At 35.1% G+C, this 26,115-nt stretch overlaps 1 protein-coding gene and 1 pseudogene across 1 annotated transcript; one reads left to right on the forward strand and one right to left on the reverse strand.

Annotated features, from left to right (window-relative positions):
• Positions 1-836: 836 nt before the first annotated feature.
• On the reverse strand, positions 837-6,690 carry LOC122583389 (annotated as a pseudogene).
• Positions 6,691-17,781: 11,091 nt separating this feature from the next.
• On the forward strand, positions 17,782-19,603 carry LOC122583390. Its single transcript, XM_043755799.1, has 2 exons — positions 17,782-18,525; positions 18,611-19,603. Exons 1-2 carry the CDS (start codon positions 17,782-17,784, stop codon positions 19,601-19,603), a joined length of 1,737 nt encoding a protein of 578 aa, XP_043611734.1.
• Positions 19,604-26,115: the final 6,512 nt, after the last annotated feature.

Consider the following 26,115-nt stretch of genomic DNA (forward strand, 5'->3'; position numbering starts at 1 on the left):
TTGCACCTTTCACAAAGAGACCGTGACAATAATTACACCGAGCCTTAATAACATCATTCGACAACTTAACCAATTGAAAGTGTTCAAATACGGGAGCCGTTCTTTTATGATCCGTTATTATTTCCACTACCGTTGCCGCCTCACTTGTGGAACCAATACCGGTAGATTGCGTTTGTGAAGCGGAATTAGACTCCATTTTGTGAGAGATTTGATATATATTATATATATTAATATATATAGTGTATATAATATATATATATATATATGTGATATATAAATATAAAATATGTAGAGATATAATGATTTTGGTAAGAGATTTATGAATACATAGTGTTTTTGTAAGATATATGGAGTGTTTGTAAGTGATGGATTGTGTAAAAATAAGCCTAAATGATGCTACGTATATATACTAGTTGTATAATGGCAAAATGGTAAATATTGGGTGAATCTAACGGCTCCTAACGGTCAAAAAGGACCAAAAATGGCAGAATCTAACGGCTAGAAATGGCTAGTTTGACTGGGTCGGTTTCGGACCGGTTCTTGGGTTCGGTTCTTGGAACCGGTTTGGGACTGGTTTTTTGAAAAAAAATTGGAATCGGTTCCTAACTGCCGGTTCTTGAGGAACTGGAACCGGTTCCAATCGGTTCTGGTTCCCAGATAATCTAGATTCTAGAATCGGTTTTTTGGAACTGGTTTTTTGCCCACGTCCAGATGTAGAAACATCCAAAAGTGTCCTTTCTATTTGCTTTTAAATATGGATATGCAATATAAGAATCGTAATCATATCATCAACAAACTATGTTATATATCATATTATATAATTAGTATTCTATCAGCTAACTATAGATGATATACCATTGTAGAAATAGGCCATTCGTAGCAAGGGTTGTCACGACAACCATCCAACAAGCATAAGCTATTCACATTTACCGGAAATAATTGGGAGTCCTTCTTACATCAGGTTCTCCTCTCCTGGGAGCAGGTTCAAACTGCAATAACAAACAACTTTTTTTGAAGTTTGGGGTATAATATAGAAAAGACAGGCCTTAACAAAGATGTGTCCATCAAGATCAACATGAGCACTTGAAACAGTTTTCTTCTATCCATTGAACGTTAAATGTTCTCATTGGAAATGAATATAATAAATGTAAAACTTAATTTGAGATGATTGGTGTAATAATTAGGTAGTTGTAGGTTTATGACTCTGACTGTCAAAAAAAACCACGTGTGAAGTGTTTTTGAGTAATAAGCATATATTTTAATTACCCTTTTGGTCTCGCTTAATTGCACAAAAAAAAAAAAAAAGAAAAGAAACAAAAGAAATGGAAATCCATGAAGTCTTTGTATATCATATAAAAATACCATAAGCTCTCATGTATGAGATGATTTATGACAATTTAAGAATTGGAAACACACTTCGAAAGGCTTTGTTGACTCATTCAACTTGTTTCCTTCTAAGCTAACTTTTTCCTTTTACACATTCGACTCATCAAAGCCTAAATCGACCCTTCTATAATCAAATGGGTCAAGAAATGCTACCCCTTAATGCTAGGTAATACTACTTTGTAATGATTGTTGATGGTCAAAGTAATAACCGATCAAAGTAAATTAACCTAAGAAGAAGAAAGACCTGGATAAATGTTTGTGTAACAATCGTGGTTCCTGACCTTTTGATCATATGTATAATTTAACTAACTATCGAGTTGGCCAATATAGTTCAAGTGCAATTTGGAGTTCATGTAAGTGCAATGTGTCCAAATAGATCAATTTATCGTTTAATTTAGGACTTATGTGCCAGTCGATATCATCGTTGGTGCAAATCGAACCTAAACCTTGAGATGACATTTATATCTATGTAACATTCTTGAATTTTGACCTATTTGACTATGTTTGACTTTTGTTGACTATGTGGTTAATTGTAACGCTCGTGGTGTTGGACCCATTTACTTTTGTAAATTATGTATGTGACATCTGCCTTTTCCTTTTTGGATTCTTCATTCGTGTGTATAGCTCATGTTTTTGATTCTCAGGGTAATAGTCTAAAAGACATAATGAGACTAATTCGTAGAGTAATAGTCTAAAAGACAGAATGAGACTAATTCGTAGAGTAATAGTCTAAATAGACAGAGTGAGACTAATTCGTAGAGTAATAGTCTAAATAGACAAAGTGAGACTAATTCGTAGAGTAATAGTCTAAATAGACAGAGTGAGACTAATTCGTAGAGTAATAGTCTAAAGAGACAAAGTGAAACTAATTCGTAGAGTAATAGTCTAAATAGACAGAGTGAGACTAATTCTTGGAGTAATAGTCTAAGTGCTGGAACCCCCTTATCTTAGACTTATTTCCCTTCCACCCATCTCATTCTATCTTCTCTCTCTCTCTCTACTTCTCTCCCATGAACACACACAAACACATATCTCCCTCTCTCTAGATTTCTATCATATTTATGGAAATTTAAGCAAGATTAAAACTAGAATAATAATCATCAAGATCTTCTAAACAACATATCAAAGATTTGAAGGTCAAAGTCCAAGAAATTCTTCCATCTAGCTAAAATTCGGGTTTGACTCCTTGAAGATAATTTTGGTAAGTAAAACTCATCTCAAATCCACCATTTTATGTTTATAATCATGTTTCTAGTCAAATCCAAGTGTTCTTGAGTGAAATTGTAGGTCAAAAGTGAAATGGGTCGAAATTAGGGTTTCAAAGTGGGTAAACTAGGTCAAATCCGAATCTAAACTAAAAATGGATGTTCTAAATCAATTTTTGCAATAGATGTACCTAATTTTCGTTCATATATACTTCCAAATGAGTTCCAAGCCTTCAAAAAGGCAATTTGGCTGATTTAGGGTTTTTGCAAAAGTCAAAGTGGGTCAAAAACGGGTTTTGATGATTTTGTGAGTCATGGGTTAAACTTTTGAAGTGGGTTATGTTCATTGATGTTATTTCATGTCTAATAAAGCATAAAATTCAGTTTTGAAGCATTACAAACCGGTTTCAAGTGTCTAATTAGGGTTTGGATGTTCTTGGTCAATTTTGACTTTTTAGTCAAACCATTCTTACCCATATTGTTGCCCGTTTTCTTCCTCTATGTCTTTAACTCATTTAATCCATGTCATAGTCAATTCCTAACATCCCCCAAATCTCATATCCGTCCAAAAAACATCATTTTGATTTTCATGATCGAACGAATCCCGAATAATGAAATTATGAACGTGTATTGATATGCATATATGTATGACTATAGGTTGTGAACGTGTGATGAATATTGTACGCTTGTGATCATTCTTAACTTGAGTCTTTCCGATCAAGGTGAGTTCGTAGCTCCCTACTCGTTTGAGATTCGGGCTGAAAAGTGTACAACCTTTGTGTGTTAACTTGTTTGTTTGTGCAATTATGTATTTGCCTTGATTGATGACATATTTCAATTGTGCATATGTTTGATTCCTTGATGATGACATGACTTGATTGTGCATATGTTTGAGTGTCTTGAGTGATGACATTGTTTGATTGATGGATTTGTTGACGTGTAAATACGTGGTTGTTATATGATTATTGTATGTGCATGTTTGGTTGATTTTTAGGTTAGTTGTGTATATACGGAAGACGGTAATACCTTCAAAAGGTTGGAGATGTGGTGGGAAGGCTGCGGGTGACCCTATATATAAGCATCAAAGGCCTTTCAAAAGTAGTATCGTACGAAGTATATACACATGGTGTTTGTTTCTGGGTGGACATTGATGGTCATGGTGCAATTGAGTACATTGAAGTACATTACGTGCAATTGAGTACAATGAGGTACATTACGTGTAATTGAATACAATGAGGTACATTACGTGCAATTGAGTACAATGAGGTACATTACGTGCAATTGAGTACAATCAGGTACATTACGTGCAATTGAGTACATTGAGGTACATTACGTACACTTGAGTACAATGAAATACATTACGTGCAATTGAGTACAATGAGGTACATTACGTGCAATTGAGTACAATGAGGTACATTACGTGCAATTGAGTGCAATTGAGGGACATTGATAGACATGTTTGACATTATAGAACTTGTTAGATACTTATTGATATCATTATTACTTGTTCTTGTTTACTATGCGTATTCTAAATACCTTGCGTAGTTCATTATGTGAGTACATATGTGAGGGTCATTGATGGACATTGATTGATTATGGATTATTTGAGTATGATTGATTTATTTATGATTAGGATAGTTGTACATACATGGAAGACGATGATACATTTAATGAGTTGCAGATGTGATGGGAAGGTTGCGGGTGACCCTGTATACAAACATCTAAGATTCCTTAAATGTAAAGTCGTATGAAATGTATGTGTATTGTGTTTGGTTGTGTTTGATGGACAAGATGTACTTGAGACAATAAGGTGGACAATTGAGGTGCAATGTGTGCAAGTGCAATAAACAAGTACTTTATGTACTTAATGAGAATTGAATGACATGAGAACAATTTAGGAACATTGATGAACTTGTTTGACATTTTAGAACTTAATGGCTACTTGTTGATGTCCATATTTTGTGTTCTCGTGCATTACATGTGTTCTAGCTATGGTATAATTTGTGCAATGGATACTTGTGGGTCTAGGTTGCGCTATGAGCCAACCTAAATTGAATAATTGTGCCTTTTAAGGACTTATTGTAAGTGTGTTCCTTGTTCATTATCTTTGTTCATAATGCGAATGGATTTGGCTTTAGATCCTTGTCATTTGCTCCTACGAACTCACCAACCTAGTGTTGACTTTGTTTAGTACACTTTTCAGGTATTTCAAGAGAATCCAAGATTTGCCTGTTGATTGATGTTTGTGCTAGAGTTTGGGGCTTGGACTTACATGGATCCAGGATTCATTTGCCCGTATTTTGCATTATGCATTATGTACTTGTTTGTTGTTGTTGGATCCACCGAATCCCTTCTATTTCATATAGTTCATGTTCTACGATAATCCCATGTATACGCTATATCTTTTCAGTAGTATTTCGAGCCTAGCTCGGGGTGTTACAGTTTGGCCCTTGCAGTCATCAACCTCCAATATAGAAGCCATATTCCCACACCTGTAGCAATAATTTGGGGCACTAAAGATGGTGACCACCTTTTGATCCTGTCAACAAAAATTCAACATATTAAAAAAGCTCATTACAACAGCATGATTACAAAGAGACTGCAACAAAATTGAAATTATTTAAACAAAGGCGAAAGCTCGAGCAAATTACACGTCCCCAGTTGAATCCCTCCATGACAAGTTGATGGGCTCGAGCAATAAGCTTTAGGCTGTTGGTATGGTTAAACTGCTCAGAGATATCCTGTGGAGAAATTATATTACTTTCAAATGATTTGGCAATACCTCATTAGAGAATTAGAATTCAGAGAGATTAAAAAAAGATGATATAAAACCTGGCCAAAGGTGTAACCAGCTCCGCGGGGTGAGATACCCCAACCACAACGGTCATCTGGGTCAGACCACAAAAGATCACACATAGGACCTTCATGTGGAACCTCTTGAACACGATCGAAATTTCTGATATTGTCAAGGATTTCAATCAATGGTGACAACCCACCGTGAAGACAGAATATTTCTGATTCAACCTAGCAAAAAATTTAAACCAAATGGAAATATAAATTAGAAAGGAGAATACAAATCCAGTGTTTGCAAGTCAAATTGGGATACTCATGAAAAGCAGACAATCAGAAATAAGATTAGAAATCCAGTGTTTCACTCAAACGAAAAACGATATGAGAATATACAACCCATAATTGATAGAAAAGAAAGGAAAAACGATAACTGTCAAAAACTTGCATAATAGTGTTGACATAATATATATATATATATATATAATGCAACATCATAACATATTACTTTATTGGACAAAAACACTAACCAATGCAGTCAATGGAAAATAATCAAACAGGTCTGTAAATGTTTTTCAAACACTAGCATTGCCATACCTGTAAATCAACAGTTATTTATATACCTAAAAATCAAATTTGGGTATTTCTTGAAAATGGTATAAGAGCAACAAACTCACTTCCGGAGGCATTCATCATAGAATCCATAAACTTGAGTAATCTGCGCATGAAGAAGATAATCTGTATAAATTACTGAAACTACAGAATATCTAATTATGTCAGAAAGTCAAATGAATCAACAATGTACCTGTCGACTTTCATGATTTCCTCTTAAAATTGTAATTCGCTGGGAATATCGTACTTTCAGAGCCACCAAGAGCTGAATAACAGAACATTGGTAATCAGCCAAATAAGTGATTATATACTCGTACTAATCTAGCTCATGGATCAGCAAAGAGTCGCTATATGCAAAATAGACGCATCAGACAGGTATGATAAGATATATACTTACAGTGACAGTTTCAACAGAGTAGTACCCCCGATCCACATAATCTCCCATAAACAAGTAGTTTGTATCCGGGCACTGCCATGACGTAGAGTTGATATAAATGAGTATGTCAGTAAAAGGCATATAAAGGTTACTCTGAAACAAATTTTGCATCTCATTCATTGAAAATGTATGCACATCTAATAGCAAAGAAAATACTTTTCCTCCAATACGAAAAAGTTCAGCAAGATCATGGAACTGGCCATGAATGTCACCACAGATGGTCACGGGGCTTTTTACTGGCTGCGCACATACAGAGGTCCACATAATGTAATGGTAGTATTTGTCATCAAAATATAGAAAGCTACTATTATAAAATTTAATCTATGTTTTTCTAATTAATTTAACAGTCAATAGCCATATTTTTTTTATATTTAATTTTATATAGGGAGAGATAGATATATATAATTTTTACACATAATGCAGATTAATTATTTACTGCTAAGAATGTTTTTTTAAATAAATAACCACTATTGTTGTTAAATTTTTCTAAATATAATGCGGATTATTGTTGCAATTTTTATAAAAAATAACTATTATTGTTTTTACTTATTAACAAGTCACTAAATTACTTATGTGTTGCTTTATATCATTAATTTCTTTTACCTTTACTTTAACGTATTTCAAAAGATTGTTTGTGTATCGAATACGTAATTAGCTGTCTAATCATTCACGGAGGTACCGACATATGAAAGATACGTGCTGCTATTGTTATTTTCCCACTATTATCATTTGAGAAGTTTGAACTATTGTTTGGTTTGCTATTTGAAAACTGCCCGTTTTAACCTGGGTCCATTTTGACCCAGACCGTTTTGACCCGTTTTCAAAACAGTCCGTATTGACCCGGGCCCATTATAACCCGGGCCCGTTTTGATCCGTCACCCAACCCGACCCTTGCATTTTTCCACCTCTAGTTTTAAGTTCCTGATCTATTTATAAAAGGACTACATCAGAGCTAAACGTTATTATTATTATTGAGAAAATGGGACTCGGTTTCTGAAGAGTATAGATTAGTATCTATTGTATTTGACATTGTCTAAGTACCTAGTCAGTGCCATGGAGTCTGAATTTAGTATAAATTATGTTGTACGTTATGCTTCTAATACATGTATGTTTCTGATTAATGGATATAAGAACTCTAGATGAATGAACAATTACTAGCATTTTACCCGCGCAATGCGACGGTGGTGGTGGCGGCGGCGATGGTTAGTAGTAGTGTTGGCGTGACGGATGGTGGTGGTGTGGTATTATTGCAGAAGTAATTGATGTAAAAAGGGTAGTATAGTTATTTTAGGGGATAAGGTATTTAGGTTGTATATTATTCCATTAGGGGTATCGTAGGTATTTTAAGTGGAGATATTTAAATTAATGGATAAAAAGGAGAGATAATTAACTCATTAAGGGTATAATAGTCATTTCGCACGGGGACATTTTCAACATTTGTCTGGTGGGGTGGATAATTTTATATAGTAGTATAGATATTGGTTTTACTGTGGAGAAATTATATTACTTTCAAATGATTTGGCAATTTGTTTTACTGTGTTTGTTTAGTTTCTGTTGGAATGTGCTTTACTATTTATCGTAGATCCATGTTTATTAGTAATTCATGTTGCTATTGGTTTTAAATCTGAACGTATTAGTTTAATTCTGATGGTTGTCTATGATCATACACTAGGACTAATATGCTAGGACAGAAAACGACTAGTCGGTCTTTAACTAGAAGTAAAAAGTGATTCACTTGTAGCCGAGGATCCAGAACTATAGTAACTAGGATGAATTGAACATGAAACTTAACAATGCCAGATGCGATCCTTTGACTTGGAAACGAGCACTATGGTCACCGGAGGGAATTATATTTGGTCATGTCTTAAGAGCCAGGTAATTAAAAGATGAATTAGTAACACAAACTTTAGGTCATTAATGCTTAAAACAATGAATCTAGCGATAATTTGTTTTTAAGGGTAGTGTGAGTCTAGCGATAGCACTGCTAACTAGGCAAAGTGAATCTAACGAGAATCTGAACCGTGATTAAGTTTCCAACAGGCTAACAAACCAGTAGGATAGTATTTGGTCGCACCATGAGATCGGAGATGCCAAACAAGTATTTTAATTTAATTACTGTTATTTGCTTTTTCCAAACTACTTTCAGATTAGCCTGCAAAGCGTGTGGCTAGATTTTAATATACTGTTAAAAGTGTTAGTTTATTAGGAGTTAGTGACAAACCCCCAAACAAACTAGAATTACACGTACTACTAGATTAGGTAACACAACGCGTCCCTGCGAACGATCCTGTAACTTACCACTAGGCTATACTATACGGACCGGGATCTCTGCTCGTTAAGTGTGTTTAGGTTAGATAGTTACTTATACAACATAAATTTAAAAACAAGAAATAAAACGCACATCCACAACTACACAAATCATGCAAGCAACCAGAATTATAAATTATATATTTTGAAACTAACGGATCCAATAAAAAAATTTGTACTTTGAAAATAACTGTCCATCGCCTAAGAACTATATATGCTATAATAATTTTGAATTTCTTAGATCTCAATAATTATTTTGCAAATGTAACACAAAATTTCAAATAGTATATAATTATATATTACACGTCATTAAAAAGTTTGATGCAAATTATCAAATGGTATTTTAAACCACTATATCAACCTTTTCTTATACAATTGCTCTAAATGTTTTACACTTAATGACGGAGCCAGCAATTTAGGTCGAGGTATGTCAAATAATTCGGCTATAGAGACATTAAAAAAAAACTCACAAAGTTTATGATTAACACAAACATAATAAACTATAAACATAAATAATAAAATAAAAATAAAAGAAAATTTACAAATATCAAATTAGTTGATTATCATATGTTTCATTAGCTAGAAAAAAATACAAACAAAGAATCATCCAATACATAAAAATTTTCATGATGAAAGTTGAAAGATCACCGTCAATCCCCAATTCTTCCCAAAAAGATCTGTTAGAAATTCTATCAAAAGGAATCTTTGATCATAAAAACAACGAAGCGCGTAACCCAACCAGGCTAAAGCGCGTAACCCGACCACCCACTAGTAGCGGCGATGTCGCCGCAAATAGTGTAACCCATATTCACATGCACCTGTAACGTTTGACCGAATCACGTGGTTGTGGCCCCCACTATTAGCGGCGACGTTGCCGCAAATAGTGGGCCCCCACTGCAGATTCTCGGTATAAACCACGCTCTCTCTTCTTCTCTCTTCTCCGTATTATTCATCTCCTTCTCCTCCGTAAGAACTCTCCTCACTTCCTCCATAATTTCCTTTCTTCTCCATTTGTTTAACTCACAAAATCCGGCCATCTATCTCCTCATCATCGTTATCAACAATCCTTTTTACACGACCCACGTTTTCCGGCCTCCCGGAGTCCATTTTCAGGCGCGGTTTTAGCGGCGACATTTATCCGGCGAATAAGTTTTCCGGCCAACCAGTTTTGCGGTGAACGTATTTTCCACTGATATACGACAAACCAGATTTTTTAGTTTTCCGGCGAACTCCGGCGATTTAGTTTTCCGACAACTAAATTTTATCCGGCCAGCCAGACAGTCCGTTTTTTGTTCTACTCATTTTTCCGGCGAACCATTTTTCAGAAGAGGTAACATTCATTTACCTTTTAAATAGTTGTTTTTATTTTAATATATAATAATGTTATCAAATATTTGTTTGTTATAGAAAATAAATGTTATATATGTTTGTTAGAAAATATATGTTGAAAAAAAAAGTTAGAAAATATGTGTTAGAAAATATTAGTTATATAAATGTTATAGTTTAATGTCATATAAAATATATGTTTGTTGTAGAAAATATATGTTACGAAATATATGTTAAAAAACAAGTGTTAGTAAATATATGTTAGAAAATATTAGTTATAGAAATGTTATAGTATTATAGTTAGGAAAGATTACTTATGTTATTATAGTTAGGAATGATATGATTTTTAGGAATTCATTAATTTTTAGGAAAACATTTGTAGTTACAATTATTGTTTATTATAGTTCAAAATTAGATGATTGTTAGAAAAATTATGGTTATTGTTAATATGATTGTTAGTATTATCTTAGAAAACACTTGTTAGTATGATTATAATTGTTAATATAGTTGTTATTAGGTTAGTATTAATGTTAGAAGCGAAGGTTTGAAAAAAAATTGCAAAAATGTGGGCATTTTAGGTATAATAATTTTGAAAAACAATTTTGTGTCCAAAATATGTTAATTTAATTTGCACCTTTTTTATGACATTTATGTTTGTTTATATTATTTTATAAATTGTGTATAACTGATGTAGGTTAAAATGGTTGCACTTCACGGCGGAGATGGTGGCAACGACCCTCCAAATTAGGGGTGGAACCCCGAATGGGGTTGTAGGCGTACGGGTGGTAAGTATATATTAATGTACGTTGCATATAAATATATGGTATATATGTATATATATATTTGTTATTTTATTTTGTTTTGCAGGTATTAGCACAGGGAGAGCTGCTGCTGCTAACAATGATCTGGAGCGCGAGTTTCAGAATTCGGGACGCCGAATCTCACTTATGTTAAATAACGATCTTAGTAGGTGGCAATCGGGGACCACGCCAAGTGGTACAAGAGCTATTTGGGGACCTATGTCGCTACCGTCCCACATAATTACGAGTCGTGGGATCAGGTGCCCCAGCCCATCAAGGATGGATGACTGGCTTATGGTATAAAACTTTTTTTTTTACAATTTAAATAGGTCATTAAAAAAATATGGTAGATGCTAACTATTATCGCAGAGACGGTTCTACTTAGAACCATATCTAGATCACCCAGAAAATCACCCCTTACGAGAGGCCGTGACCAGGATGATTCGTCAGGATGCCCTGAAGATCTACAGGGATAAAAAATCAAAAATCAAAATTCAAGAAGACTTGGTTCACCGACAGGGGGTGGGTCATAGAGGCTGGCAGAACTGGAGGGTCAACCTCCGTATGGGATGCCTCCACAGGTATGGAGTTATCTATAGGGTTACTGGACCAGCGAGCCCAGGATGATTGTTTCCCAAAGAAACACGACAAACAGGCAGCAACAAGATAATATTGTCAGTACTCACGGTTGGCAGTCATACGCTCAGCGTGAATGGCGTTACGCTGTAAGTTATACGTAAATGTTTATATCCACATATGTAAACATACATCTATATAGAGATACACATACAAATATATAACTTTGATTAATGTATATACAGGAAGATAATTATGGGCGACGTGAGGAGCCGCCTGAGTTTTATTTGCGGGACCACACGAGACGAGATGGGATGGTGCAGAACGCAATGCTGGTTCGCAGTGCTTGATTATGTTTTGCCATATATGGTACCTACACAGCAGTTGTTTCGCTTCCGGCATAACAACCCTCAAAGCTCTCATCAGGGCCAGCTCCCTGTCAGTAAGAACGACACGAATAGCAAAGCTATCAGCAAGGGTGGACTTGAGACATCGTAACACCCATTGATAATTCGCCCCCCGCTCGTTTACGATAAACGCATACGCTAAACTGAAGGTCTTCCCCGTTGAAGTCACGCCGACGATCTCAACTAGCGGCATGTTGTAGATGTTGGTTTTGTACGTGGAGTCTATTTCAATAACCCAGGGAAATGCGCGCCATAGGGTCATTGATGTTGGATGAATGAAAAACAAGTTCTCCAAGCGTCCATTTTTGTTATTTGTGGTGAACTGGTAAAAGTACCTTTTCTCCTGCAACAGTGAGAACATAACCTGCGAAAAGTGACCAAGATATAGTAAATAAGTCAATTCCAACAACGTAGTACAATATAATATTTAATGTTTGTACCTGCATTGGAGTACGCATTGCTTGGCCCGACCTCCGTCTCACTTTCAGGAAGTTGGTAATGTCTCCTTTCCGAGTCAGGTTTCCCGGAAATTCAAGTTTGAGGTTTACCAGGATCTGATGTGGGTACACACCGCGATCCGATTGGGTCCCCACATATTCCTTTTCTTCATCCGTCATCCGTCTGGCGTATGCATTCCCTTGCAGATCGGTAGTTGGATCATGATTGTGTCTCCAATCCTTGACGGTTAACCTCCAACCACCATCACGCCCAGGGCAGCCTATTAAAGTGAAGGGACAACCTATCTTACTGGACCGTTTGGGTGGGCCAATTAACCTTGCATTGCGCGCTCCACCGTGGTGACATATAAGTGTCACTTTATTGACCACCTCTTTTGAGTTTTTGTTCTTCCGCCGTATGACTAGAACATAATCCAAATCCATTGCTGTTCTTTGAGCCCACTCCGTCAATTCTTCAAAGGAACCGAACACCTCATCAGTTTCAAAGTCCCCAGCTTCGCCATCATATTCACCGTCTGCATCAGGTTGCTCAAACACATTATCCGGCACTTCAATACGTACGTTTTCTGGGTCTGCCCAAATATCCTCCAAACTATCCATCTGAAACAATTCAAGTAAACATCTACCTCAGTAACTATTGATGGTGTCCATACTATATATATATATATTTACACATATGTATAATATTTATATCTATATTCATAATACACACATATATATATAAACAATAAGCTTGAAAAGGAAAGATACACAATACCAGCAACTACAAATATGTAATGAAAACGATAATTCCTATGTTTGAAATTTTTTTTCGAAATATACAATGATTTAGTATGAAAACCACGATTATATATATATAGTGTTTGAAGTATGGCATCTTTTGAAAACGATGATTCCTATGCGCTACCATCTTTTGATCCTATCGAACTATGTCAAATAACCATTCCCGATATGTCATAAACCATTCCCGATATGTCAGAAACCATTCCCGAGATGCCACGTCATCACTATTTGCAGCGACATCGCCGCTAATAGTGATGACGTGGCATCTACCACGTTAGTTTGTCACGCTGGTTTGTCAGTCTGTCGGGGTCCCACTTTTAGCGGTGACGTCGCCGCTAATACCCTGGTGGGGTTAACCGTTGACCTGGTGGTGTTACCCAATGCCAAAAACAAACTACGTACCAATGTGGTAGTTAATTCTTCCCAAAAAGATCTGTTTGAAATTCTATCAAAAGGAATCTTTGATCATAAAAACAAACTACGTACCAATGTGGTAGTTGGTTGTCAATTTTGACCCAACCCGAAATCCAACCTGAACCCAACCCGAAAAAAATCAGGTTAGGATCGTGAAATCTCGACCCGTCAACTCGCTAATCCACTAACCTGATTTTTTTACGGGTTAGATTCGGGTTGTACCATTGGGTTAACAGGTCGACCAACCAACCTGAAATAAAAATTAAATTTATATAAATTTACCATGATCACAGTGAGATTGCACATCCAAAGTCCAAACACCCTGAGTAGTATTATATGCATGTATATCTATATTAATATATAAATATGAGTATGAAAATGAATTACTTTCTTGAATGCTGGAGTCTTTTACTATATATAGATTTATTATCCATACCCACATAATTCAGACTTTTCAGATTCTTTGAAGCTTTATTCCAAATTCCATCACTACCCTATCATTTATCCCAGAAAAAAAAACAAAAAACACAAAACAAATCTACCAAAATAAATATCAACAGATATAACAGGATAACTTAAAATACACAATCATCCAATCAAGGTATGGGTAAAAACATATAAAATAAAAAATACAAAATTTCATTACATTATTCAATTTTTTATCATGATTTTTATGGGCATTTTGTAATTTATATTAAACAAAAAGGATAGTAGTGTGAAATTATTAAAAAGATGTGATGATTTTTTCTATAGTCTAAAGAAAACTTGGTAAAAGGACAAGTGGCAATTAAAGTACTCTAAAAGTACAAAAGTAAGTTCATCTCATTAGAAGAAGAAAAAGACATATCACTGTTATTCTATTCTTCCTTAATCTTCACCCCATGTTATTATTCTTTATGTTCCTTAATAAATGCGAACAATATATATGTGGTTTTGTCTTCTCGATCTATATATGTCGTTAAATAACCATTCATGCCCCGTAACAACTATCTTGAATGTTTTCATTTTTTTTCTTGTTTTTTCTTGCCAGGTAATTCCTCAAGTAACAAAAGGATTGGGAGGGAGAAGTTTTGGATGATTGGTGGTTATTATCTAATGATCATTATTAAAACAGAGTTGGTATCCGTATTTTCAATTTTGCAACAGGCTGAAAAAACTTTGATTGGCTATTTAAAAAACCAGTAATAAAATACATATACACAATAAATTTAAAACATAGCTAGAAAAACGACCATCCTCCCCCTGTTTAAAACAGCTGATTATCTGATTCTTCATTTCCCAATAATCACTGTTGAGTGTGAGTGTTTGACAACTTTTTATGATTCTGATTTTCTGAATTTTTTTTGTCAAATTTAAGTAAGCACTCAAAGAGCTGCCAAACTAAAACACATAATAAACACAAAATATAAATTTACCATGATCATAGTGAAATTGTACATCCGAGTAGTATTATATGCATGTATATATATATTAATATATAAATATAAATATGAGTATGAAAATGAATTACTTTCTTGAATGCTGGAGTCTTTTATTATATATAGAGTTATTATCCATACCCACATAATTCAGACTTTTCAGATTCTTTGATGCTTGATGTGACTCATTTTATACATATTTCCCACGTTGTTTTAGGTCATTTATGCTGCACTTACAGTCATTCTTACCTCTATTTCGATACTTTATGGTATGTACAAGTAGTTTCATGTCCATAACAGGTTTGATGGAAGAAAATGGTTAAATAAGGCGTAAGATGAGCTAATGGATGCTTCCGTATGAATTCCGAGGATGATAAAATGAAGAAAGTTGAAGTTTCAAAGCGTAACTCCCATTACAAATGGATAATGGCCATTACGAAGATCAAGGAATTACACGGGTTCTGTAACTCCAGTTACGGTTTCTATAACGGCAGTTACAAGCTTCTTCTTCAATGGGCGTTACAAATACTTAACGGCCGTTAGTATCTGGACCGAATTTGCAAATAGTGGCAGATAGCGCGTGTAACGGGAGTTACAAATATGTAACGGTAGTTAAGCGGCTGATTATCTATATATACTCCTTATTTTTCCCTTGGACGGCTCCAATCTCTTTTTTACCACTTAAAAACCCTAAAAATGCGAAGATGAATAGGAGGCTCTAGTAGGTCGATTTCCTATCATCTATTTGTTCAAGAATATCAATTTTTATTCAAGGATTCATTATTGCTTTTCGAATTCATCAAGATTATCGGTACAATATGATTTCTTTTAATATTATTTGTGTTTTCTTGGTTACTATGAGTGGCTAAATCTTATTTGCACCTGCTTGGGTAGTGAACATGTCATAGGGTCGTTACTTGCAAACGTTGAACAAGGTTTTTACGTTTAATCGAAGATCCATATTTATTTGAGTTTAAATATTGTTTTCATCTTTTATATTTATCGATTGATAATCGTAATTAGAAGTTCGGAAAAAATTTATGTCATTGTCAATTGGTTTATGAAAAGGTTGATCGGTCTATAATTAGCCTAAAGTCGTTGGAGTTCGGAAGAAACTAACGATAAAGATTTTAAACAATTAAATTCATTTTGAATGTGTAAACACTTATAATAGAGGAATCTGATTAGGTGAATAAGCAGTTCGGAAGAAAGCTTTTATAGGTTAAATCGTAAAAATCAACTCAGGATCTTAAGGCTTAATTGTTTTGAATAGAAATTAAACGCGGAAGCGATAATTATATTTGGAGCAATTAAAGTGTCAAGTATAACAGAAGTTGTTCTTGTCTATCTTTTGAGTCGTTCAACAAATGCAAGTAATGTTTAGACCCCATGATTGGCATGTGAGTTGATCCAAGTGGGTGTCCTTTTAAATTATTGTTCGAAATTCAACAACAAAATATTGTCTTGCGATTAATCCTACGGGATTACTGACTTTTCAACTAACTCTTGCAAAGTGGCAATTCGGTCACAAAAGCCTCTTTTAATCTGAATCACTTTATTGTAACATTTGCTTAATAAGTCCTTATGTTCGACCTCGATTTACCAAGTCAACTATATTGCATACGAGCGGGTCCACTGCCCGCATGTGTGTAGTAGTCAGTAACTAGGTATTTCGTGTTTACAAATTTAAGACTAGAAAATACACATCAAGTTTTTGGCACTGCTGTCGGGAACTTAGTTTAAGTAGTTGTTCAATTTTGTGATTCCATCCTTTCTTGCATTCATTTGTGAGGAAGTTAATTGTTTTATTAGATAGATTTTATTTTTGTTATTAATTTATTTCTTTGTGTCCCAGGTGCGGTTAACGTTTTGTCTTGTGGTGATTGTGCAGGTTCTTAGTAGTTGATGAACACAAGAGCTTCTGGAAAACCTTTGGTTAGTCCTCAGTCTAATCCAGGAAGAGCCAGACGTCGCTTATTGTCACTCAGCAACACGGAGACCTCTACATCTAACAGGATAGATCCAGAAACTGCAGAGCAAGTCCAAGAGGACATTGATTTGGATCAACATTATTCGAAGAAAGATTCACCGAAAGGGATCCATTTCAACACTGATCTCTTAGAATCGGGTAGTGTTTTAAAGTCAGGTGGTAGTTCAAAAGAGGAAGATAATAAGGGCAAGACTTCTGAACCTGGTTCAGCAGTAATTCTTCGGGTAAATCAACCAGATCAGGCAAGAAGAATGGGTGATCAAGAGCCACCAGTCAACCCCAACAACCGTCTTTACGGGGATCGTAGGAGAAACATACCGACCAACCGTGGCAATGCTATTCGTTCTCCAACAACCGGGTTGAATTTTAATCTTAAAGGAAATCACTTGAAGAGTGTTGAGGAAGAGAAGTTCGATGGAGTGACAAACAGTGATCCTTACGGCCATTTGGAAAGGTTTGAAAAGATTTGCAGGTTTTACAATTATGGCGAAGGACAGAATGATATCGTGAAACTTGAGCTCTTTCCACTTACTCTTTGTGGAGAGGCAAAAGCTTGGCTCAAGGAACAACTGGATGACTTGTACTCCACATGGGCTGAACTTCGGGAAGGCTTCATTGATGAGTTCTATTCTATAAGAACTCAAAGACAACTGGAGAATAAGATCAGGGTATTCACTCAAGATGCAGGTGAAGATGTAGTTGATGCTTGGAAGCGTTACAAGGAAATGCTCCGAAATTGTCCAGGTCATAATATGATTACTGAAGCAGTGGTTGAGATCTTCTATGATGGTTTGTTTAGGAAAACTAGAAGGGAACTTGCAGGTGCATTCGGGGGTAGTTTGAACAATGTGACTCCAAGTGAAGATCCTCGATGACATGGCAAAGGAGTTCTCTATTCGAGATGAAACCCAAAGTAGGAGATCGGGAAGTAAGACTGTTGCTAAGGTGGAAACTTGTGAAGAGTCAAGGTTAGTTGCTGAAGTAAAGGCACTCTCAAAGCAAATGAATGAAAGGTTTGACAGCCAAGATGCAAGGTTCAAGAGCATAGAGAGAGATGTTAATGTAATAGCCAATGGATGCTACTACTGTGGAGACATGCACTATTCAGAAGATTGCCCGGACAAGCCGACTCAGGAAGTTAGTTATGTGCAGAATCAGCAGCAGGGAAACTTTAACCAGACCACCAGTTATCAAAACCGGCAATCAGGTACTTCTTATCCCTCATCTTCTTTTAACACTAACGATTCTGGATTTGGTGGGAACAGGTTTAGCAGGTTCAACAATCAGCAAAACGCAACCGCTGAATTGAGAGACATTATGAAGGACTTGATCAGTGCTCAGAAAGCAACTAACGAGAAAGTGGAAGAACAATCCAATAAGATGCATTCGGCATGGGATTCTATGAATACTCGTCTGGACGGTTTGGCTCATAAGCTGGATCAAAGTACAAAGAGCGCTCAAGCTATGTTCCAGGATTTGGAAGCTAAGATCGAAAGGCTAGGGAATCAAAATAGGCAGCCCGGTACTCTACCGAGCAATACTCAACCAAACCCTAAGCCACAACTGAACAACCAAGGATCTGGACCGAAGTACACTCCTCCGAATGCTCGAAACGAATATGTTAATGCAATCACAACTCGATCAGGTAACACTTATATATAACTCAGTTAATCTTTTCCCTAATAACGTTACCCCAATTGTGCAGGTGCATGAAGAAGAGGAGCAGGTTGATGAAGAAGTAGAGATGGAGCCGAACCCAGCCGTGCAGAATCCAGCCGTTCCATCTAAACAGGCTGAAAAACCGGAAGTAAAGCCTTACAAGCCAATAATTCCATTCCCTCGGAGATTGGTGAAAGAGAAGCTAAAGAAGCATATGGAGAAGTTTGTAAGTCATCTAAGTAAGTTGCACATTAATATACCATTTTTAGATGCAATTGTGCAGATGCCAGGTTATGCAAAGTGTTTGAGGCAAATCTTGATGAATAAGAAAAATCTGGCGGGAGTGACAACTACAGTGCTTGAGGATGTTTGTTCAGCAGCAATGACATGTAAGTTACCTGAGAAACGGGGGGACCCAGGTAGTTTTACTATCCCTTGTACGATTGGTAATTTATCAGTTAAACGCGCGTTAAATGATTCGGGAGCGATTATTAATCTCATGCCTTCATCGATTTATTCTAAGTTGAATTTAGGAGAACCAAAACCAATTAAAATGAAAATCCATTTGGTCGATAAATCTGAAATTAAACCTATAGAGATCTTAGAAGATGTGTTAGTCAAGGTGGGTGGTTTGGTTTTTCCTGTAGATTTTGTCATTATTGATGTAGATGAAGCATTAGATGTGCCCCTTATCCTAGGAAGACCATTTCTTGCTACAGCTGATGCTAACATTGAGGTTGGTCGTGGTAAGCTTACATTGAGAGCAGGGAATGAGTCAGTGACATTCTCAAACACATATACTGTTTCTTTACCTAATTTTGTTAACTCTGTTGAAATTGCATGTGTTAGCTCTATAGATTTGCAGATTGATGAATGGCTAGATAAGGAGCTTGAGAAAAAGAAGGTTGAGTTGAAGACAACAGCAGTGCCAATTTCCAACCCAGCGGATGGCCCGTGTGCTAAGATTCGTAAACTTTACAGTCGTTTGAAATCTGCTGTTTCTCATGGTAATGTTAAATTGTCTGAAGAGTTGTGTTAGAATTTATCAACAAAGGAGAAAGAGGAGTTGATGATGGTTGTTGATACTTCTGGTCGAGCAAATGATTGGATTGTTGACAAGGTGAAAGGTACACGTTTTTCACCGTTTAAGGGTAGACCGCCCAACACTCTAAGTGTGGGGGCGTCAGAGACCCCACTATGGTAATTCTTTGGGGTAAGAGTCTAGCTAACGACTCGTTAATAAATTAAAGCGCTTCACGGGAGACAACCTGTGTTTCGTATTTTATTTTTCTTTTGATTTTGTTTGAATAAGTAGGATCGACTAATGCAAGGCTCTATTTTATATCAGTTATCTTTTAATTGTGTGTTCATGGTGATAGCAAGATTGAATGTCATATGCATATGCTGGCAGTAAGTTCAATGCTCATTTTATTGTTGGCATCATTCACGCATGGAACACCATTTATACCGGGCAAGTTTTTCTTGTTCTCTATTTTTCTTTTTGTTTACTCTCCCCTATTTCCCATAGTTTGCCTTAGTTTATTCGACATTGAGGTCATTTTCCAACTTAAGTGTGGGGGGGTGGTAAATAGGAAAAAGTTGGGTATTTTTGAAGATTTTGCATGTTTGTCCTTGTAGTTAATTGCTTTTGTCTCTTAATTATAGATATAAATGAGCAATGTAACTACACCCTTGGTACAAAAATTTTAATTTGTGGAATGCGTTTTGACTGATTAACGTGGCAATCCTTTCTGGATTAATAACATTGCTAGCATACTTATAGCACCAAAACACCAAATTGTGAGATTATTCATTCATTGCTAGATATGATAGGTGTACGGTTTTGGAACTATTAGCCTTGTAAATTTGTCCCTCTCTTAGGCTTTTGGATTTATCCGGAAGTAAGGGTCTCTTTTAGAGCTCTGAACTATGATGTGCAAGTTTGAGGTTGATTTTTCATTTCCGAGTTATTTCATTCGCTATGAGTATGCCGGTGATAGCGTTGATTCTAGAACTTGACCTTGTTGATCGTTCCGTTATTTTTCTATATGATGAAGAGGAAAATTAGGATTTAAACATTTGTTCTTTGTTTATTCACCCCTTGTTTCGTAAAATTTGTTATGTGCATGTTTTGTAATGTGCTTAGTAGCTAACTGCATTGGTTAGTGAACCACCCGTTTAAAACCCTTATGTTGCACTCGCTTTTAGTGCAAGAAACAATAGAAAACATGTTGTCATTAGCTTGTTCTTTGCTATTAAATCCACCCTGGATATACACTTTTCCTAGCCAAAACCGATAGTCGAAGTCCTGGTGGGTCATTGGTTGCCTATGCTAGTGGATGGTTTGGATTTGGTTTTGTTATGTGGGGTTGGGATATTCTCATTTAATGGGGGTAGTTTGATTTCGTCATGATCTTGGATCAAGTCTGAATTGTTCATCTTAGCATTCTTATCAAAAGATTTGTCACTGTTTCAACATTATTAAGAGAATACCAATTAGTCAGAGTAAAAGTAGCTCACAAAAAAAAATGAATAAAAGAATTGAAAAACAGAAAAAGAAAAAAAAATGAAAAAAATGAAGAAGAGCTTGAGCTGTCAGTTGGTATTTCTCATTTTAGGTCAAATCATTTTTGTAAGTTGGTACAGTTACACCAGCGAAAAGATCTTGGAAAGTTATAATCTCCAGTTGTTATTAGTAAGTTGGCAAGTTTGTTTAAGTCAACGGTGGTTAGATTTGGTTGATAAGTTGTTTGATTGTCATACACCACAATGGTGTCGGTTTGTTATCGTTCTATTGGGGTTATGGTCGTAAGAACTTCTTGGGATGTGGACCGTTGGCAACTAATGACATGGGTTTGTTTGGACTAGACTATATGTGAAAAATTTGTTAAATGTTGTGTTAGTTCTTGTGACATCCGTCACCAAAACCGACAATTTATTATAGTCTCTAACTTGAATTCTTAATTTCTTAACTAGTCAATGTGCCTACATAATATATCAAGAGCAGAGATGTTGTGATCATTCCATTATGTGACTCTCATTACTTGAATTCCAATAGTTTAGGATTTAGTCACTCTATTTTTCTAAACATAGACGGTTATAGTTATTCCAGTTGATATCTAGACATATAGTTGTATGTCATATTCATTTCTAGACACTGATAAATCTCTATACACTACTTAATGGTAGCTTAAAGTCTATAATTACCAAAATAAATTATAATCAATACATATAGTAAAAAAGTAATAACTCCATGAACATAACAAGTAAATGAGTTTTAGTCTAACTCTAGCCAAGTTTAAAATCACAATCTTGTGATTTACGGTTAGGGGGAATGGAATTAAATTCCTAATAAAACTCATGCTAGATAATACTTAGCCATATGTAAACTCTTAACCACTTATCTATATGAATATATATAAATTAATTACCCTAAATAAAAATATAACCTCCTTGCTTTGCTTGCTGTCGTCTAACAAAAACAAAACACCACAAAATTCAATTCTCTTGATCTTTCAATTGTCAAACACTCATCATAGGGAGTTCTTGGATTTTTGGTGAGTTCAAATAATTTTTCATTATTTTTTTAAAAGGTTTTTATCATATAAAATCTATGGTAAAATTCTTATAAATTATATGTATTTTATATTTGTCAAGGTATCTAAGGAGTGATCATCAATCTTGGGGTAAATTACTTATCTTTTCTTTTCATATATATAACTATATTTTTTTTATTGATCTTTTGTTTATAAGTAGCCTATTTGATGAATATATATAATGACAAATTTATAATAATGAATTAAAGGGTTTTTTAAGGTTAAATCAAAAGCTTGAAATATAAATCATATTAATGTTAAAACTCTACATATTTATTGTATCATAATAATTAATGTAATTAAAGAAATCCAATTATGAAGTCATGGAAATCATAATAACAGATGTAAATAGGTGTTGGAAAGATTTGAAAGTTTATATATGTATATTAGTTGTAGCAGCCTTTAAAACAGTAAGTTTGAATTATTTCAGAATCTGGACAGATTCGGTTTGTTAACTTTGAAAGGTCGTATCTTGGTCATGGAAGACGGTTAAGTCACGTTTTTGGTGTCTAAAATTAATTTCAGGAAGTCTACTTTCTGGTGGAAGTGGTTTCGTGTTAAAATATGAAGTTTAAGGTTGTCAAACGAATTTTATAACAAAACTGCGCAAAGCTGAGTTTTCAGAACAGATTTAGGTCGACTTCAAATAGTCATATCTTGGTCGATTTTATGAACTGGAAGATTATTTTTTTTCCACAAACATTTTTAAGATGTTAAGAGTGTGCAGTAAAAATTTGGATTTTTTTTGAAGCTTCGAAGGCCCTTAACTTTTATAAAACTTTTCTGCGCGCAAACAGTGAATTTATTAACTAGTCTGTAATTATCGAATTTTTAAAAATAGTTCAAGTACAAAATAAATTCTGTAAACATTCACTTAAGTATCTAACACATAAAAGTTACTGTGTTAAAAATTTAAGGACTTGGTTAGTTCGGGTGATCCAGAATAAAAATTGATAAAGTTATCGAAAATTCCAATGAATATGAGTTTGTAGAATTTAATCATAAATCATCAAGACAAATACTCTATATTAAGTTATATGACTTGTAACTTAATAAAATATGACAAATCATATTATGAATACTTTGAGTGTAGCCATATGTGTATTTCATCAAATGTGGGTTACAATGGACGGTTATTGACCATGTCCAATAATTGTAACTTCTACATGTATATGTTGTGCAGATTCTAGTGATATTTTGGACTTTACACAATTGCTTGCTGATTGAGGTGAGTTTCGTGGCCCCTTTTTATTTTATTTATTTGGGGGAAATGAAGCTCAAAACACTTTTCATTTCTTTATTAGTTGTGCCAAAACTTGTTTGTTTTTTTGGACAAATACGTGTAATTATGAAATGAGTATGCTAGCTTGTTTGTGTTGATTCTATGATGCAATAGATGTCTGTTGATATCTATTGAAGACTATTTGAAATCTATCGACCAACTATATACTCCAGCTGGTAGTTGTTGGTATTACAGAGTGTGATTGAGTTGTTGGCAGGAGTGATGGGGATTGTGTTGTTGGATAACTATGATGGCATTGATCAGTATTTGGATTGCATACAGGCTGCTACATGTTTATATTTACACTATTGTCCAAACCTCATATATCATGCACAACAAACTCATTTGTATTCCTTTAAACCTACGAACTCACCAACATTATGTTGACATTTTCGAGCATTCATTTTTAGGTAATAACAATGCTTAAGGAGATTGAGCATAAGGACTTTAGGAAGACTAATAAAGAGATCATTCATGGACTCCTAGTTGCATTTAATCATTGAAATCTATTTGCTATTTGTTATATCTTTTGCTATTTGAGGCGTGTTGCCTAGACTTATCTCGCTTGTGGGAATTACATTTATTTGGATTTCATTTAGTATAAGTCTATTACAAATTCCATGTGCTATTGCTATATCTTTTCGTCATATCCTACGATTCCGCCTAAGGTGGGGTGTGACAGTTCTTTGTTAACACTACATGTTTACCCAAATTTCCTTACCCTGTTTAAATGCCATGTTTAAATGTTACAACCCTTAAAGTCCTCTTCTGATAGACGTTATAGGGCGCAAGCGCCTTGGCGATGTAGGAACGAACCTAGTACAAGCCTATGGTTAAAAGAGTATGCATCACGACTTGGCTATTGAGTGATTATTCAAATATTCAACCCCAAAAGTAAGTTAGTTGGAATAGGATAGGCGAGATATCACTTGTTCGTTTCATTTGTGCTTAGTCGTGTTATTAAGTGTTGTATATCAGTCAAATATTGTCAAACATTCCGGTTTTCATTTAAGATTAAAACTGTCTAACCATGTATTCTCATTTTTTTTTTATTATGGTTGAGCTTCTTTTTGATTACTGAAATGTGGTTCCATGATGTACCAAGGTAATTTAAGTTTTGAAGTTTGGATTTGCTTGAGGACAAGCAAAGCTTAAGTGTGGGGGGATTTGATGTGACTCATTTTATACATATTTCCCACGTTGTTTTAGGTCATTTATGCTGCACTTATAGTCATTCGTACCTCTATTTCGATGCTTTATGGTATGTGCAACTAGTTTCAGGTCCATAACAGGTTTGATGGAAGAAAATGGTTAAATAAGGCATAAGATGAGCTAATGGATGCTTCCGTATGAATTCCGAGGATGATAAAATGAAGAAAGTTGAAGTTTCAAAGCGTAACTCCCATTACAAATGGATAATGGCCATTACGAAGATCAAGGAATTACAAGGGTTATGTAACTCCAGTTACGGTTTCTATAACGGCAGTTACAAGCTTCTTCTTCAATGGGCGTTACAAATACTTAACGGTCGTTAGTATCTGGACCGAATTTGCAAATAGTGGCAGATAGCGCGTGTAATGGGAGTTACAAATATGTAACGGTAGTTAAGCGGCTGATTATCTATATATACTCCTTATTTTTCCCTTGGACGGCTCCAATCTCTTTTTTACCACTTAAAAACCCTAAAAACGCGAAGATGAATAGGAGGCTCTAGTAGGTCGATTTCCTATCATCTATTTGTTCAAGAATATCAATTTTTATTCAAGGATTCATTATTGCTTTTCGAATTCATCAAGATTATCGGTACAATATGATTTCTTTTAATATTATTTGTGTTTTCTTGGTTACTATGAGTGGCTAAATCTTATTTGCACCTGCTTGGGTAGTGAACATGTCATAGGGTCGTTACTTGCAAACGTTGAACAAGGTTTTTACGTTTAATCGAAGATCCATATTTATTTGAGTTTAAATATTGTTTTCATCTTTTATATTTATCGATTGATAATCGTAATTAGAAGTTCGGAAGAAATCTATGTCATTGTCAGTTGGTTTATGAAAAGGTTGATCGGTCTATAATTAGCCTAAAGTCGTTGGAGTTCGGAAGAAACTAACGATAAAGATTTTAAACAATTAAATTCATTTTGAATGTGTAAACACTTATAATAGAGGAATCTGATTAGGTGAATAAGCAGTTCGGAAGAAAGCTTTTATAGGTTAAATCGTAAAAATCAACTCAGGATCTTAAGGCTTAATTGTTTTGAATAGAAATTAAACGCGGAAGCGATAATTATATTTGGAGCAATTAAAGTGTCAAGTATAACGGAAGTTGTTCATGTCTATCTTTTGAATCGTTCAACAAATGCAAGTAATGTTTAGACCCGATGATTGGCATGTGAGTTGATCCAAGTGGGTGTCCTTTTAAATTATTGTTCGAAATTCAACAACAAAATATTATCTTGCGATTAATCCTACGGGATTACTGACTTTTCAACTAACTCTTGCAAAGTGGCAATTCGGTCACAAAAGCCTCTTTTAATCTGAATCACTTTATTGTAACATTTGCTTAATAAGTCCTTGTGTTCGACCTCGGTTTACCAAGTCAACTATATTGCATACGAACGGGTCCACTGCCCGCAAGTGTGTAGTAGTCAGTAACTAGGTATTTCTTGTTTA

Source organism: Erigeron canadensis, chromosome 9, assembly GCF_010389155.1.
Source record: "Erigeron canadensis isolate Cc75 chromosome 9, C_canadensis_v1, whole genome shotgun sequence".
NCBI lineage: Eukaryota > Viridiplantae > Streptophyta > Magnoliopsida > Asterales > Asteraceae > Erigeron > Erigeron canadensis.